Here is a 16,394-nt window from a genome sequence, read left to right on the forward strand (position 1 = left end):
GTTTTTGAAGAGTACGTGTGCCTAATAGAAACCCCCCCCCCCCAATTTTTTTTGGTACATTCTATAAGAAGAAAAATCCTTCAGTGAACCAAACTGTCAGTTTGTGGCAAAGAACCAACACAAACAGTCCTTTCCCTTCTGTTCTTGGAGGTGCATGTCCTAGGGTTGTGTGTCTGAGGGGTTACTGTTGCTGCCTGGATTCATTTGTGGGTATGCTAATAAGTCTACAATATTTCTTATTTTTCTTTTCTTAAGTAGAGTGCCTTTGAGACTGCATGAGCCAGCCCCGCGGCACTTTCTGGCACTTCCCACCGCCATGGGCTTCGGCTTTCACTGTGAGCCATTACGGTGTGAGAGTCACAGGTCCAAGGGTGGGATGCTGCAGTTCTAGGCATTTAAATGCCACTACTATATTCTGCCTTAGTTCAAGATGCCTATTTCACATTCTACACTTAACTATTCAGAGAGATCCAACATCTAAAAATGGGTAATGCCAAATACACTTAGGTTCCATACATGGCGAATCAAAGACAGCCAAGTAACTCAGGCATGGATTTACTCCAATTACTTGTTCCAGGCAACAAAATTTACAAAGACATGTTCCGACAAGTTTTCTTTTCTATGTCTGATATGCTTCTAACCCGAGGAGAGTCAGATTTATGGCTTTACAAACTTATTCATGAATTAACAGTACAATCACTATGTTCATCGATTAGGTTGTAATGAGGTAAAAATATATTACCTATAAATAGGTACTAAATGGACTTCTGTTTTACTGCTTATTGATCTGCTGTCACAGCTGCTTCTCTGACAACCAAATGGGCACCATGACTACATCCTAACAGGGACCCCACCCTTAATAAAACCCTTCTACTGTTGAACTCGTGAAATCAGGAAACCAGCTAGCCCGACGGGGGCCCACCTGAGCCTGTGCGATACAACGCCGTCTGCGATCCTTGGAGCTCCACAGTGCCGTGGTTCGGGCTGCGGTACACGGGGCTGTAATAGGTCCTCCCCTCATAAATAGGAGTGATGTGCAAGTCGGGAGACACAGCTGACCGAAGGTCTTGCCCAAGCTGACTATGCTGACTAGCATAGGAACTTCGTAAGCCTGGCCGCAGGAAAGTCACATCATTAAGAACTGAGAAAGTGGGGAGGTTTTAAAAAAACCCAAACCCTGATTAAATCCTAACCATCAGGAGAACATGGTAAGTCTAAACCCCAGAAGTAAGTTCTACAAAAGAGGGATGCCAGGTGTAAAAAGAATTCCATATATATTTTAAAAATAAACTTACTCTTGGAAGAAGGATGAAAAAAAATTTTCTAAGAAAGAAAACTGAAGAATGATTAAGCAGCTTGATGTACTGAAATGCATTCTCCAACCGTAAGCTATTTTATAATGCTGACCAAGTAGAGAATGCCCTCTTCTACAATGATATGATTTTAATTTTTTTTTTCAATGCCAGAGGGTATGTGCAAGAGAAGTGGAGGGGAAGACAAGGAGAGGTTCCCCCTGGGACCTAGTCACACAAGATCCCTTTTCCTCCAGTTCTCCAGCTCCTCAGGATCCTGGGCAAGTGTGAACCCTGTAGATTGCAGCTGAGGTCAAGATTCAAACCGGTTAGAAAGCCTCGTTTTTCTCAATACACCTTTAAAGGGTTTTAAATGGTTTCATATCTGGTCAAGTTGAGATTTTTAAAAACTTTATTTTTAATTTGTAATAAAAGTTTACAACTTCACTTTTTCCAAAAAAGTCAACAAACTGCAAGCACCTGTTAATAAAGTTCTGAAATAATAAAAAAAAGAAAAAAAAAAAGATTCGAACCAGTTGGCCATGTGGGATCTGGCCTTTTCTACATACTTACTGCTGTGCTATGAGGTCAGCCTGATAATGACTTTTACTTTGAAAAACACATATATAGTGGTTCATGCATTCTCTTTTCTTGACCTAGCTCACTAAGTGGAGTCCACCTTTGGGGACTCCAGTCTCTCAGATCTCTTTAAATCTCAACACTAAGACAACGCTTACATAATGCTTAAGCAAAGGCTGATGTTTACGAACTGTTCAGAAATCTGTCTCTATTAAGTCACATATGATTTTTACAGGAAAACACTAGAAATGCTATGCTATATATCTTGGGGTATTATCAGTAAACTAATAAAATTAGTTTATTTCTGTGTTTTTCCATGTAAAACTATGTCATGACTTTTCCAACGACCCAACATTATAAAATGCAACTTTCCTATTTATTATCACTGTATTTTTCCTTTCTCTAAAAAAAAAAAAAAAAAATTCCTTTATTTTTGTAGGAATCTACATACCAGATCGTTTACCTTCTTTCTAATATAAAGAAAAATTAGAAAGTTAGTCATACATTAATATTGAACCATTAAAAATATCTTGATTCAAACTGCTAATAATTAATGTTTACATATAAAACTTTTGATAAAAGGTAGACTTCATATCCAAACATTTAGTTTTCTTTAAAAAATATAAATTAAAAATTCTACAGTATGTTGCTCAGGTTTGTGATTTGACATTATTGGTGAGTAAAATGTGTTACTCGTAAGAATTCCAACTAAGATTACATTACAAATATAAGCAAGGGAAAGCACAAACATAACTGAAGTTAGATATATTTGATTTTAAAAAGATTGCATATAATTAACATGGTAAGTATTGGGTTGTCAGGAAAGTCATAACACATTTTTGCAAAGAAAAATAGAAAACCATATCATGACTTTTCCAATGACCTGATAGTTATAAATAGATAGGCTCGATCGCATCCTGTTAACTCACTTAACTAAATCATGGCTAAAAACCAATCAGCCTGAATATGAATGATAATTACATGTTGTTTGGTGAGGATGGCAAGAGCAGGTAAATACATAAAGCTTCTTTGGTGAGTGATGACTACTCTTTTGGTGAAAGTTTCCCTGGACAACAATGCGACGTTGAAAGAAACTAATGAATCTGGATGGGTTTAGCTTCTGGCTCTCCATTTGCTGGAATGGAGATCATAGGTTTCTGGGAGATTATTCAGCCAAACTTTCTCATTTCAAATCCAAAGACTCAGTGAGCCTAAGGGGACATGGGATCCACCTCCATCAGAGAGCAGCTTCTTGGCAGCAAGGAACCATAGACCAGGCCTCTGTCATTACGTTCTCAGTGCTGGGCACAGATAACTTCTTGAGGAGCAACTGTGAACTCCACAAAGCTTTTCACAATGTGAGGTTTAAGAGGCAGGTCAAGGTGCCAGCAGGTGTAAAAGGTGTTTAAGGCACTGGACTCCTACATGGCTGATTGTGATTTAAGTCCCAGACACAGCAGCTTAAAAATCATGCCAGGTGCATGTGTGTGCATGCCCAAGATACCAGGAGGAGAATGGGGGGTTGGGGGTAGAAGAGACTGTGGTCTGGCCAATTCTGCTGGGGAGTGATTTCTCACTTTCCCTCTCACTTCTCCCTCTGTCTCTTTGGCAAGGGCATGTGCCCTATGGCAAAAATCTTTAAAGAAAAAAAAAAGAGGGAGGTCGGCCTATCAGAGAGGGGTGCATGGAAGCCAGTTTGACTGTAAAGATGACATTATGATCATATTGCAAAATTCTTTTTTGAGGAATTAAACTTTTTAATCACTGGCAGGTTTCCCATTCTTTATAGCAAATGAAGGCTCTATTTCTTTCTTTCCTTTTTTAAAATAGTTATTTAATTTAAATTTATTAACATTGTTATTTTTATTTTAAAATTTGCCATAGAGCACATGAGACAGAGGGAAAGTAAGAAAGGAAACCGCCAGGTCTGGGACTCGAACCGCGGTCAACTATGTGGGAGTCCAGTGCTCTAACAATCATACCACCCACTGACCCCAACAGGATCCATTTCTTTAGAAAGCCCTTGAGTATATTGGAACAAAAGTACAAGCATCGTTTTTTTTGTCAACGGTGACACAAAGTGAGTAGGTAAATGTGCCCAGTCCTGGGTAATCTTACAACATGAGGTGATTTTATAACATTCAATACAGCCACAAACACTCTTGATTCGGCACAAGACGGGCTCACTCTCCCTTTGGCAGAGGCAGGCTGAGAACTGGATGCTCCTGAAGTTGGCTGAGCACCTATGTTCCCACCACCCCGCTGACTGTGAAATAAGAACCAAGCATTCTGCATCTCTGTCGGAATTTGTTTTCTCACTTAGGATCTGGCTGGATTCTTCCCTGGAATCTATGCAAAATGAAAACTTCTGTAGATATTTACTGTGATTTCATGGAAAAGGTAACAAAATGAACTCTTTACCATTTAAAATTATAAAAGGGAGTCAGCAGATATTCACCTGCTATAAAATTATTACTAGATAAAATGATTATATATAGTAGACAGGCTATAATGGGAAATAAAAGGCTTAGAACTGTAGTGACTTGTAGCACTTTCTTGGTATTAAAAATTGTTCTGAGTAACAACATTGACTATTACTATTTTTGTTTACCTGCTCATGACTTAAAAATAGCAACGTACAGTCTTGAAGATTAGCATTTTAAAAATTACGCAGCCTCTGTAGATTAAGTTAAATGAATGTGGAAGGCTCATGATAATTTAGTATCACTGAAACTGGAATACAAGTAATTAGTTTCCCTAATAGGTATTAGAAACAATTTTTCCAGAAGTATTTCCGCACATTAATTTTTATTAACCTTGCCTCCCCTCCACATAATGAAAAACACTGATAATCCACAATATTATTTACTCAAGGAGTAATTTCTATTTGCAATTCCACAAGTACATGTTAGCTTACCTATTACAGTGATATATTCCCTGTAATTCAAAACCTTTATATTTAAGATGTTAGAAATAAACATAAACTTATGTTTCAAACATTCATTCTTTTTCTCCTCAAAACTTTTTTTTTGACATGCTATGATTACACTGAAATGACTATTTAGTGGCGTATCTATTTTCATGTGATAGGAAGTAAATTTATACACATTATTGTATCATCATTTAAATTATGATCACAAAATATCTGAGTCCCTGAATCTTACAAAATGTTGCTTTGGGCTTATCAATTAGCCGACTATTTATCCTTTGACATCAAGAATGATAGCGAATATAATGACAAGCACATGATTTTTTGGAGGTAGAGTAACAGGAAGTAATTCACAAATTAGGATCTATATTCAGAATAAGTGGGTAGGAAAATGACAAGAAACAGTGTCCCTAGAACTTTTAAAGAAACCCTTTGCTTCTTTCGAAGACTACAATATTCCCAGGAAATAAAGATCAGGAGGAGTGTATATAAATGTATATAAATGTGTGAGTGTATATGTATGTGTGTGTGTGTATTTCCTCCAAATATAAAGCTCATCCTCACCTGCACTGTAAGAGAAATAGGCTTTTTAAACCAAAGGCAATGAGCCCTCTTAGAATTAAACACGGAGACACTAACTCATGTGCGGACTTTCTTCTCTGGATCTCCATCTCTCTCCTACAAGGTGAGATTTCTGCAAAGCTATTCTACATGTAAATAACACAAATATGGAGTCCTCAGAATTATTTATCTTTTAAAGTTTCTCTGGGAGATAGAATTTCATATATGATTTCTGCATCCCTTTGCTGCATACTTTTCAGATGCATTCCAGAATATCTAAGACAATCTCATGCCCCTGATATGGCTTAATGAATAATTGGTGGTTTCTACTAGAAATTTCTTTGAGTTCAAAATTAAGTTCAATATAAATTCTTCAAATGTAAAATTATTCAATTAAAAAGATTTTAAAAAGGTTTCACATTTCTTAGAAGCTCTAAGGGGGAAAAGATACTAATTTTACTAAAGATATTAAAACATTTTTAATAAATAAATAAAACCCCAAAACAAAAAGGCAAATGACAAAATGGCAAAAATGCCTGAGAAGTATATTACGAGGGGCTAATTTAACTCTAGCATAAAAAGTTTTTATGTATTAAAAAATAGACAAAAGACCTGAATGTGTGGCTTTAAAAAAGGATGAGATAAAAATGGTTGGTTTACATAGGAAACCTTCAACTTCAGTCATAACTCAATAAAGGCTATTTAAGACAATGAAGTACAGATTTTTACCTACCAGATTGGCAAAGATGAAAAATGTCAACAATATGCAGTGCTAGTGCAGGTGTAAGGAAATAGACACACTCTTAAACTAAGGTGGAAATACAAATCTGTGTAACCTTCTTGAAACATTCAACATTTCTCTAAGGAAAAACACATATTTTGACATGACATTTCTACTTCAATAAACTTCACAGTCATCCTAGTACCTATTTACAGATACACAGAAAGAAGAATGTATATTATATCATCTCTAATACCTAAAAATGAGCACCACGCCCAGCTATGGTGGCCTAAGTGGTGGGCACTGCTACCACAAGTCATAGGGGCCCAGGCTCAGGTCCTGGACCCTACTACTACTGGGAGGAATATGTACCTGTAAACCTAGCTAACTGGGAAGCTGGCCCAATGGACTATAGGTTAATTTCATCTCCCTTTCTCATTGAAGAAAAAAAAGATGAGCAGTACTAACACATCCACTAACAGGAAAGTGATTAAACAAACTATAATACAGCTATAAAAAAGGAGTCCTGTGCATCTCTTAAGACAGAATGAGGTAGAGTTCTCAGACATATTAAATGAAAAAAACAAGGCATAGAAGACATATATGGTAGAATCTCATCAGTATAAAAGAAAACACAATGTGTGTGCACTTTGTTATTTATGTGAACAAACAGCCTGGAAGATGGGCCTGGGTGAGGGTCAAAGAGTAGTCTGAGACTTTCCCTTCTCACTTCTTGCTTTCCTGCACAGTTTTAATTTTTATCATTCTGCACATGCTATTTTAAACATATAATTTAAAACACTAAAGCTTCACTTTACTAAAAAGAACGGTCTTTATGTGAGAAATTGTTTATGAAAACACCCTGAAGGGAAGAGCTATAACATCAGGGACCTGGTGGCTTTCTGATTTAGTCCAAGGGGCATTTAAAGGCAATTCATTAGAGCTTTGTGCATTTCCCATTGGGATGCCAAAATTAAGGCAGTAAGGGGTGAAATTCATATTATACTCTAAATTACTAAAACATTTCTTAAGAAAAAGTTTAAATATTGGGTTGTCAGAAAAGTCAGGATGCATTTTTTGTTGTTCTATGCAAAAATACATATGACTTCTTCTAACAACCCAATATTTAAATAGACATTCTGATACTACCTTTAATATAACTTATGGGTATACATAGGTCTGGCTGGTAGAAAAAAAATTCTTTAAAAATAAGCAAGCAATAAACAGCTTTGAATTCCAATTAATTCTTCAAAAATGCAAAACAGCACATTTTAAATGCTAATACTTTGATGGAGAAGTATATCCATTACAAAAGAATTCTGCTGATATAATAGTGTATCATTTCATGCATCAAGAATTACAGAGCCTGTAAGACAAGGTAACCTAATGTTTACAGTGTAAATTTTGACACAAAAACATGATTTTCCCACATCACCATTACAGGTTTCAGCTACAGTTGCATGGAAGGCTTTTTCATCGGGCTTTGGGTAGTGCTGTCACCCTGTACTCACCTGTCAGGCTGTCGGGCCGAGGTGGAACCATCCTCTCGTAAATGTCGTACTGCTGCTGTCCGAATTGCTCCATGTCGTGAACAGTCCTTTGTAGTGAAGGTCCCAGATGCTGTGGTACGGCAGTCATCCCTGAGCGTTTGGGGGATGATGACCCCACTTGGCCTTGGGATGGGGAAGCTACTCGAGTCTGTGCATCTGTCAGGGTCAGTGGGGACCCCACCCTGGTGGTGGTTGGGTATTGAGGGACTGGTCCGTTGGGATTGGAGGTCTGCCGGGAGGTGACTGACCCAATCCGCCGCACAGCTGTTGGGGAGGCGGGTCTCTGTGAGTAGGGAGAGGCTGCCCGCTGAGCAGGTAACGTGGTGGAGGAATATGCACTGGGGTTCAGAGGTCGGGAGTCGGTCACTGATGGAGAGCCAAATCCACTACCCAGAGAAGTTCTCAGTGACCCCCTTGAAGGAGACACGCCTGTGCTGATAACATAAGAAGGAGACTGTGCTCTAGATGGAACTGAACTAACTCTTCTCATGGCCCGATTGGCTACTGATGGCTGATGAAAGGGGGGAGAAAAGAGAACGGGTTTATCCAGGGTTTTGTGTCCATTGTCATTACAGAAAAAATGCACAAAGCTAACTATAGAATCTTAATTCTTCTACACTGTGCTTTTGTCTTGCTCTATATTTTATTGTTTGTGGTGGTTTAATCAGAATACTGAAAGCAACCAGTAAAAAGTTAGCTCTGAAGATACTTAGTATTCCTTTCATTTCTGTTGTTTTTTGTTTTACATTTTTTACCCTTTCCCCATGCATTTTTTTTTTTTTTTGGAGAGGTTTTTGCTATAGGGCGCGTGTGCTCGCCAGACAGACAGAGAGAGACAGAGAGACAGAAAGCAGGAAATCACCCCCCAGGGGGGATGGCCACGCCACAATCCCTTCTTCTCCATTCTCCTCTCGGGATCTTGGGCACACACGCACATGCGCCCGGTGTGAGTTTAAGCCACCGGGTCTGGGACTCGAACCACGGTTGACTACGTGGGAGTCCAGCGACATAGCCATTACGCTAACTGCTGGTTCTCCCCATGCATTTTTCACAATACAAACTGTTTTAATCCAAGTGCTGCAAATAACTTCCATGTGTGAAGGGCCACTGGGACAATGTACTTGCTTCATTCACTATGAGCCATAGTTTGGCCAAGGTAATGTATTAAAGCAAAACAAAAAATAATGTTTTGATCTCCCCAGCTTAAATGTAGCTAGGTGAGTATTTATAATTGTTTATGGGTTGGTTCAATTAGCATAAGACATGTGTTCTTGTGAAGTGAACTACATGAACCTTTCAATGAATCCTGGGTCGGTGCTCTCCCCTGAGAATTCACTCTAAGGGGCAGCTTGGCTGCATGGCTTTGTAGCCCAATTTGTTCCTTCAGTTCATGTGGAGCTTCTCTGATTTGAGCCATTTCTTTTCTCAACCTCCTCTGATCTATGGGCTCTTAGTGTTATCTGGTGGATCTAAAGAGGTGCAAGTAAAGGCACCCTAAATCTGTCCCAGCAGGAGGAATGGGCAAAGTCTCTGCTGGGTTCTTGGCCTAGCCAGTATGAAAAACCAGACCAGAAGATGGACATTTTGCAATGGCTGGTCCTATGGTGAACTGCAGACTCCTGCAAACACAGCAGGGATCAGATACCTTTCTTGGTTCTGTACAACAATGAAGAAAGTTGACTGGGCGGAAGATGGTCTACAGGGAACAGGCATGAGCAAAAGGCAGGCAGGCTGAGAAATGGAAATAGGCATGAGGGTTCCACGCTACATGCCCAGGATGAGGCTGCTCTGTGTTCTGCTAGAATCCAGTAGGGTCAACTGCCATCCACTTTTCGTTGTGGTCATAAGGAAAGTGGCAGAGAAGGATAACGACACCCTTAAATGTCCAAGAGGACGTGTGCTTTGCCTGCAGGTCACAAGAATGGACTGGCTGAAACACCTGCTCTGAGATTCAGGTGTGCTTAGTTCACTGATCTGGGGAAGGCAAACATTCTATCCAGTTCTCTTCAACTCCCCTGGAGCCCTCTCTTCATGCCAAACTTGTTTTTAGAAGAATTACTCTACTGCTTCTAGGAATTTATCTGACTGTATTAATGAGAACTAACTAACAGAAACAAGCATAGTTTTAGGTATCACACCTATAAAGTCCTTGGGGAGAAGATGTGGGGCGGAAAGAGAATCATAAACCAACAATAAGACAAGATGGGGTTTAGAAACTAGCAGATACTCGGAAATTTAAAATGCATGCTTGAGTGCTAATAGTAAGCAACAAAAATTCCACATTTGATTTGCAACTACCAAAATGGAAGGACCCTGGCCAGGACAGCTAGAAAATGTATAGCCTAGACTGCATGCAAATTAAATTTGAGATATGCCCTGGTAATATAATTCTTCAGCTCTAGGAACAAAATCAACTTACTGTAATTTTTTTAAAAAAGAAAAAGGTAATAAGCATTATTCTATTAAGGGAATTTTCTTTTAGTTAAGGTAACTGTTGTTCAAAAGGGTTACTTTAGACCTGCTGACATAGAAATTCATCGACCCAGATGAACCACTACAGGTATTTATTTTATCCTAAGCTTCTCAAATGTTCCCCCCAAAGCAGCCTAACAGAAACGGAGTAAATGTAACATCTAGGGACTGGGTGCAGCTTTGAAGTAACTTGCCAGAAGTCCTCCCATTTTGGTTCAAAACTTCATGTGCCATATTTCTGTGTGTGGTCATACAAATTAGTTTAGAATTACTTAAACTTTTCTCCTAAGTCTATGAACAACAGAGCAAAGTCATGCTGTTTCTGCTCAGGCCCTGGAATCCTGGCCACTGGGTGTGCCTGCAGAAATTTCTGCACTGCCTTATGAGCAGCGGAATGGCTGCTCAGCCCCTTTGGGCATCCTGTGACTTTTCAGCACAAGGAACTCGCTGGGGTACTTGAGCAAATAGTTGTCCTCACTGATAACCACCACACAGGACTCCTAATGCCTCCCTTACTCCTAGCTTATGCTGGTCAACCATGTGAATAAAGGGGCAATGAGAAAGGAGGTGGGGAGTTTTTATAAACATACCTACACAATATTGTTTTTGGCTATGAAGTTAGAGAGCACTTCACAGGATAAATATACTTCAATGTAGTAACTTGCTACAAGCAGAAATATCCATTCTAGAAAAATAAGTGTGTCTTCAGAGAACAGTTTCAGTGGTGAAGTTAAGAAGTGGTTAGAATAAGCTAGTCCCATATTGTGCGGGTGTGGGAATAGCGATCTTCCATCTATGACTTCTAACAGCACTCCAGCATGTTAGGAACCCAAACATTCTCTCCAGTTTCTCTTCAACTGCCCTTGGACTCCTCTCTTTTTTTTTTGTTATTTTCAGAATTACTCAACTGTGTCTAGCAATTCATCTGAGTGTTTTAATGGGAGCTAACTAATAGAAACAAGCATAATTTTAGGTATCACACCTATGAAGTCCTTAACATTGTAACTCAGATAGTACAATATAAAATGATGCTGTAACCTTATCCAGTCTATAAATTCAAAATTGTACATGCATCATATTGGTTTTGCTCTTAATAAGGAATGCTTATAACAAATATTTAACTAGAGGGGCAGTTCTTCATAAACGTAATGTGTTTGACTTACCTGAACCAGCGTTTGTCCTTCAGCTCTTGAATTCCTCACCAAGTGGTTATTAGCTGATCCTATGAATGAATGCGGCTGTCTATTATCTGCCTTGCTCACGTTCTGGCTGTTGTGAAAACTCCCTGCTTCCTGGTATCCACTGTCGGAATAAGAATTCATTTGTGTTGAACTTCTTGAGTTACCCAATGATCCTGCAGGAATGAAACCAGCAGGAAACATCTTTATGATACATTTCTGAGACTCACTAGTAAAGAGGACATATTAAAAGCAAATCCAGTAATTAAAAGATAATACAACAGACCCTCACTTTCATGGAGAGATGTCTGTTCCGGTGAATAGAGGGTCCCTTGTTCTGGCTCTGTCCTGATGAGATAGTTGTTGGGATGGACAGTGTCGGGAACTCTAGATTTGCTTACACCAGCATTTGGTACATCTATAAGAAGACAAGTTTAATCAGCTACATCTAATGACAATATTACATAAAGACTTGTTAAGAAATGTTTATATATTTGCTAATACCATCTTGTAATCTATGTGTTGGCATGAGGCTGTATTTTCAACTTTTGACTCTTATTTATATGAATGTGTTCTATAAATTCATAGTTTATTGACAAATTTTGCTGAAATTTAAAAATGTTGCTTGCCCTGATTATAAGCCCCAAATTAACTTACATGCTATATTAAATCAAAATCCAAAAACTGATCTTGTTGCCCCTTGCAAAATTCACCTCTCAGGTGACCTCCTCCAAAAGGATTGGAGACTGAGTAACAATAGTGGCCAAGTATTTTTTAAAAATCCCTCTATCTTCCCAATTTGTAAAATGAAAACTTACACAGTATTCAACTGCTGAGTCTTGGAAAGGAGAACTGGGTTTTCATGTTCCATTTCCTATCATCTATAATCAGCGTTTTCAGAGTTGCAAACACTGGAAACTTTAACTTCTCCATCTGCTTAGTTTATCCCTTTAGTCTTTTCCAAATAAATATGGATAAGTCTAACCTGATCATTGCTTCTTCTAGCCAGAGCTGCCTCTTTAATTAGCTCATTTTATTTCAACCTAACCATTTGTCATCCTAAACTTGAAAAAAAAAAATGAGCTTTCTTCTCCGTTCCAACTTCTGATATTTAAGCTGTAAATTCAGGTGTAGACCACGCTGCCTTTTTCCAATTCCATTCATATACACTCTCTTTTTTTCTAGTATCTTTAAAAGATATTGGGACCAGCAGTTAGCATAATGGCTACGTTGTTGGACTCCCATGTAGTCAACCATGGTTCGAGTCCTGGACATGGTGGCTTAAACGCACGCTGGACGCGTGTGCGTGCATGCCCCCAAGATCCCGAGAGGAGAATAGAGGAGAAGGGATTGCGGCGTGGCCATCCCCCGGGGGGGTGTGGGGGGGTGATTTCTCACTTTCAGTCTCTTTCTGGCTAGCGCACATGTCCTATAGCAAAAATCTCTCCAAAAAAAGGATATTTATTTTCCCAGGCTATGATCACCTTTACCATTAGTCTATCTTCCCTCAAATTTAACCCTCCTATTACTAATTTTTCTTCTTCAGGAATGCTGCTTTACTCTCACTTCAGAGATTTCGGTGAAGCTCTACCACATTCTGAGTTCAGCATACGCGCCTAAAGATTTCAATGTCTTCCTTAGCCTGACTCTCCCCGCTCCTCTTTCTTTCCAAGCTCTTTCTTTCCAAAGGGTATGGCCAGCAGATGGCACAGCGGTTATATTGCTGGACTTCCACATTGTTGACTGTGGTTCAAGATCCAGACACAGTTTAAACTCATGCCAGGTGTGTGTGTGTGTGTGTGTGTGTGTGCGTGTGCGTGTGCGCACACGCACACACACACACATGCCCAGGACACCAGGAAGAGAAAGTAGGAGAAGGGACTGTGGTGTAGCCATCCTCCTTGCGGGGGTGATTTCTCACTTTCCCCCTCACTGTGTCTGTCTCTCTCTCTGTCTCTGTGGGGAGAGTATGTGCCGTAAGAACAAAAACTCAAAAAAAAAAAAAAAAAAGATAAAAAGATACACCAGGTGGGGTTGGTAGGTGTGTTGGGAAGAGCTTAGAAAAAATTTCCTAAAGAAAGCAACATCCAAATAGTACCCATTTCCCTAGGAGGCCAGTTTTCCCTTTGTGTATAGCACTTGTCACATCTTTGCACTAGAATATAAGCCCAACCAGGGCAGAGACTGCTTTATGCCTAATGTATAGTACTCAGCAAATAATTATTTTTTTTAATCTTTTCTTTTCTTTGTTTCTTCTTCCCTCCTTTCCTTTCCTTTTATTGTCAGAGGGTGCCTGCGCTGAGAGAGAGAGAGAGAGAGAGAGAGAGAGAGAGAGAAAGAAAGAATATGAATGCGCACGAACAAGAGTGTGCATCCCGGACAGGGTGTGGTCATGCCGCAATCCCTTTTCCTCCAATTCTCCTTCGTCAGGATTTTGGGCCTAAGTGCACATGTGCCAGGCGTATTTTTCAGGCCACACAGGCTGGGATTCAAACCAGTCAACCATGTGGTATCTGCCTCCCTAGGCACAGTACTTAAACACTACAGTGTTAACCCAGTAAAATATTTCTTGAGCAAATTCCCAGTAACAAGAGCAGTTTTCCTTTGCTGAGCGCGGATTCCTGGCTAGCATTGTGGCATGGCTTTGCTCTACTGTGTTCAATAGAGTTTGGCTATGTTAAGTGAAGTAAAACCGTTAGGTGTTGCTGAGCAAGCTGACTTAGAAGGTGAATACAAGGTTTAGGGAGAAGTAAGAAATCCCATTGCATTCTAAACATCTAACTTGATGTCAAAATCAATCCAAGGTTTTGTTTCCTAGCCTCTGGAAAGATTTGCTGATGTTCTGAGCATAGGTTTTTAATGACCTGTCTCCTGCTATATCATTTGACAGTATACTTCCAGGTGGTAGAGTTCTGTGACAGTTCTGAATTCTTCAGTGTGGAATTTCAATAAAGATTACAGATTGTATATGGTTTCCCTGGTACATGTAGAAACATGATGTGAACTGCTGACAGGCTGATAATACTGCAAAGTGATCTGTGCATTTGTAAATCTTCTATTACAAGGTGCAGAATTTTAAACACTCTTGTGCAGCAATTCTTCAAGGAATTTACCAAGGACTTAGTACTAACTCAGAGTATGCTGGCCTAGAATAGAGGCACTAGAGTGACTGGGAATTGCTTCATGGAGTGCACCTGAAAATGGAGCGATGTGGCTGCTCACTTCTGTCCCATCTAGGGATGGAACCCTGGAAAAACAAATATGGAACAGCAACAAACCAGAGGTACAAAAGTGCCACTGAGGCAGCCTCAAGACTTCACATACATGGAAAAAATGTACTGTCTTTAAAAGAGGATCTTCAGGGACCAGCAGATGGCATGATGATGATGGCTACATTGCTGGACACCCACGTAGTAGACCATGGTTCGAGTCCCGGACCTGGTGGCTTAAACTTACACTGGGCGCGCGCGTGTGTGTGTGTGCCCAAGATCCTGAGAGGAGAGTGGAGAAGGGATTGCGCCATGGCCATCCCCCCTGGGGGATGATTTCTTGCTTTCTGTCTCTCCCTGTCTGGCGAGCACAAGCGCCCTATGGCAAAAACCTCTAAGAAAAAAAAAAAAAAAGATCTTCATACAATTCTCAGCTTTAGTGTTAATACAAGATAAAGCCAGGGGCACGAATACATCAGAGCTTTTGGCTTGGAACACCAGGGTGTATGCTGCTTCAGGATCTGAGAAATGATCATCATGAAAACCAAAACCCAAACCACGAGACCCTGGAATGTGATAGAAAGTGGATGAATATGGAAGATTTGTTGCTGAGTGAAGCAAGTCAGGCTGTGAAAGAGAGACATTGTATGTCTCCATTTAACATATACTGACTGTCCGCACTCTATGGTAGAGACTGAAAGACTGGAGGACACAAAAATATTAAAAATTGTAATGGACACTAGACACAAAGCGGAAAGAGAGTGTGGGAGGAGAAGAGCATAGAAAAGGAAATTTGGGAGGAAAAGGGAGAGGTAAAACACTTGTGGGACACAGATAACTTTTTTATCTGTTGACGAGGATGTGTATAATAGTCTCAACTAGGCTGGACTGAGGTGTATATCATGCTGGGTAAATTCTCTTCACAATCTAAATGATGTATAGCAATTTAATGTATGAATAATAATAATTAAAAAAAAAAACAGAAAAAAGGAAAGCCAAAACCCACATCTGTATATGCTGCCCCCCATTAAAATACTACAGAAAACAATAATTAGAAAAAGAGAAAGATACACCCTAAAACTGTAATTGTGTCTTTTGACCGAATGAAATATTTTCCTATAAGCCATATGACAAAGAACTGCTCATTCAAACTCTTTTATATGAAAGGTTATTTAAAATAAATAATCGTAGACAGGGAAAAAACAAATTGTGAGATAGGTGACTACATACTAGTCACCCTAAAAAATAAACCTTTAAAGAATTAGTATCTCAAAAAAGACAGAAATAAAAGTGAACCAAATTTACTCCAAAAGTAATATAGCCATTTACCTTCTAAATGTTTTTAACTGTTTATATATATATATATATATGTACATATATATATATTTATTTAAAAGGATATTTTATTTAACTTTATTTATTTATTTAAATTTGACGAGAGAGAGAGAGAGAGAGAGAGAGAGAGAGAGAGAGAGAGAAAGTAGGTGCACTAGACTTGAACTGTGGTCAGCCATGTGAGAGCCCAGTGCCCTTAACTACCACGCTATCTGCTGACCCCTGTTTCTTATATTTTTCAATGTGATGTACCAGACAATACAATATGGAAAAGGACACTGTGATGATAAAGAGAATACTAAAATACTAAATTGCTTTGTATACAGAATCCAACTTGAAGATCTGAGTAACTGGATTTAGAAAACAGAACTTAGGCTTTGAGCTCTATCTTTACGTAAATCCAAAGATAGGATTTTAAAAAGTTGATCAAAGAGATTTAAAAAAAAATATATTTATTTAATTGTATTTATTCATTCACTTATTTTAATTTGATCAGAGAAAGACACAAAACGAGATAGGGAAAGTGAGAAAGTAAGCCAATAGGTCTGGGACTCGAATCGTGGTCAGC

The 16,394-nt window shown here is 39.2% G+C and overlaps 1 protein-coding gene across 11 annotated transcripts in view; it reads right to left on the bottom strand.

Moving 5' to 3' along the window:
- Positions 1 to 16,394, bottom strand: part of PKP4 (plakophilin 4) — a 186,976-nt gene that overhangs the window by 54,279 nt on the left and 116,303 nt on the right. For 6 of the 11 annotated variants that reach the window (XM_006168888.1, XM_027768449.1, XM_027768447.1 and 3 more), the window contains 4 exons: positions 11,569 to 11,700; positions 11,268 to 11,458; positions 7,594 to 8,143; positions 923 to 1,111 (listed from right to left, as the gene is read on the bottom strand). In XM_006168888.1, coding sequence (XP_006168950.1) covers positions 923 to 1,111; positions 7,594 to 8,143; positions 11,268 to 11,458; positions 11,569 to 11,700 — 1,062 coding nt within the window. The remainder of the gene's footprint in view (positions 1 to 922; positions 1,112 to 7,593; positions 8,144 to 11,267; positions 11,459 to 11,568; positions 11,701 to 16,394) is intronic. The other 5 variants (XM_027768453.1, XM_027768448.1, XM_006168889.1 and 2 more) reach the window with 3 other exon arrangements.

The sequence above is a fragment of the Tupaia chinensis genome, unplaced genomic scaffold (genome assembly GCF_000334495.1).
Source record: "Tupaia chinensis unplaced genomic scaffold, TupChi_1.0 Scaffold146346_2, whole genome shotgun sequence".
NCBI lineage: Eukaryota > Metazoa > Chordata > Mammalia > Scandentia > Tupaiidae > Tupaia > Tupaia belangeri.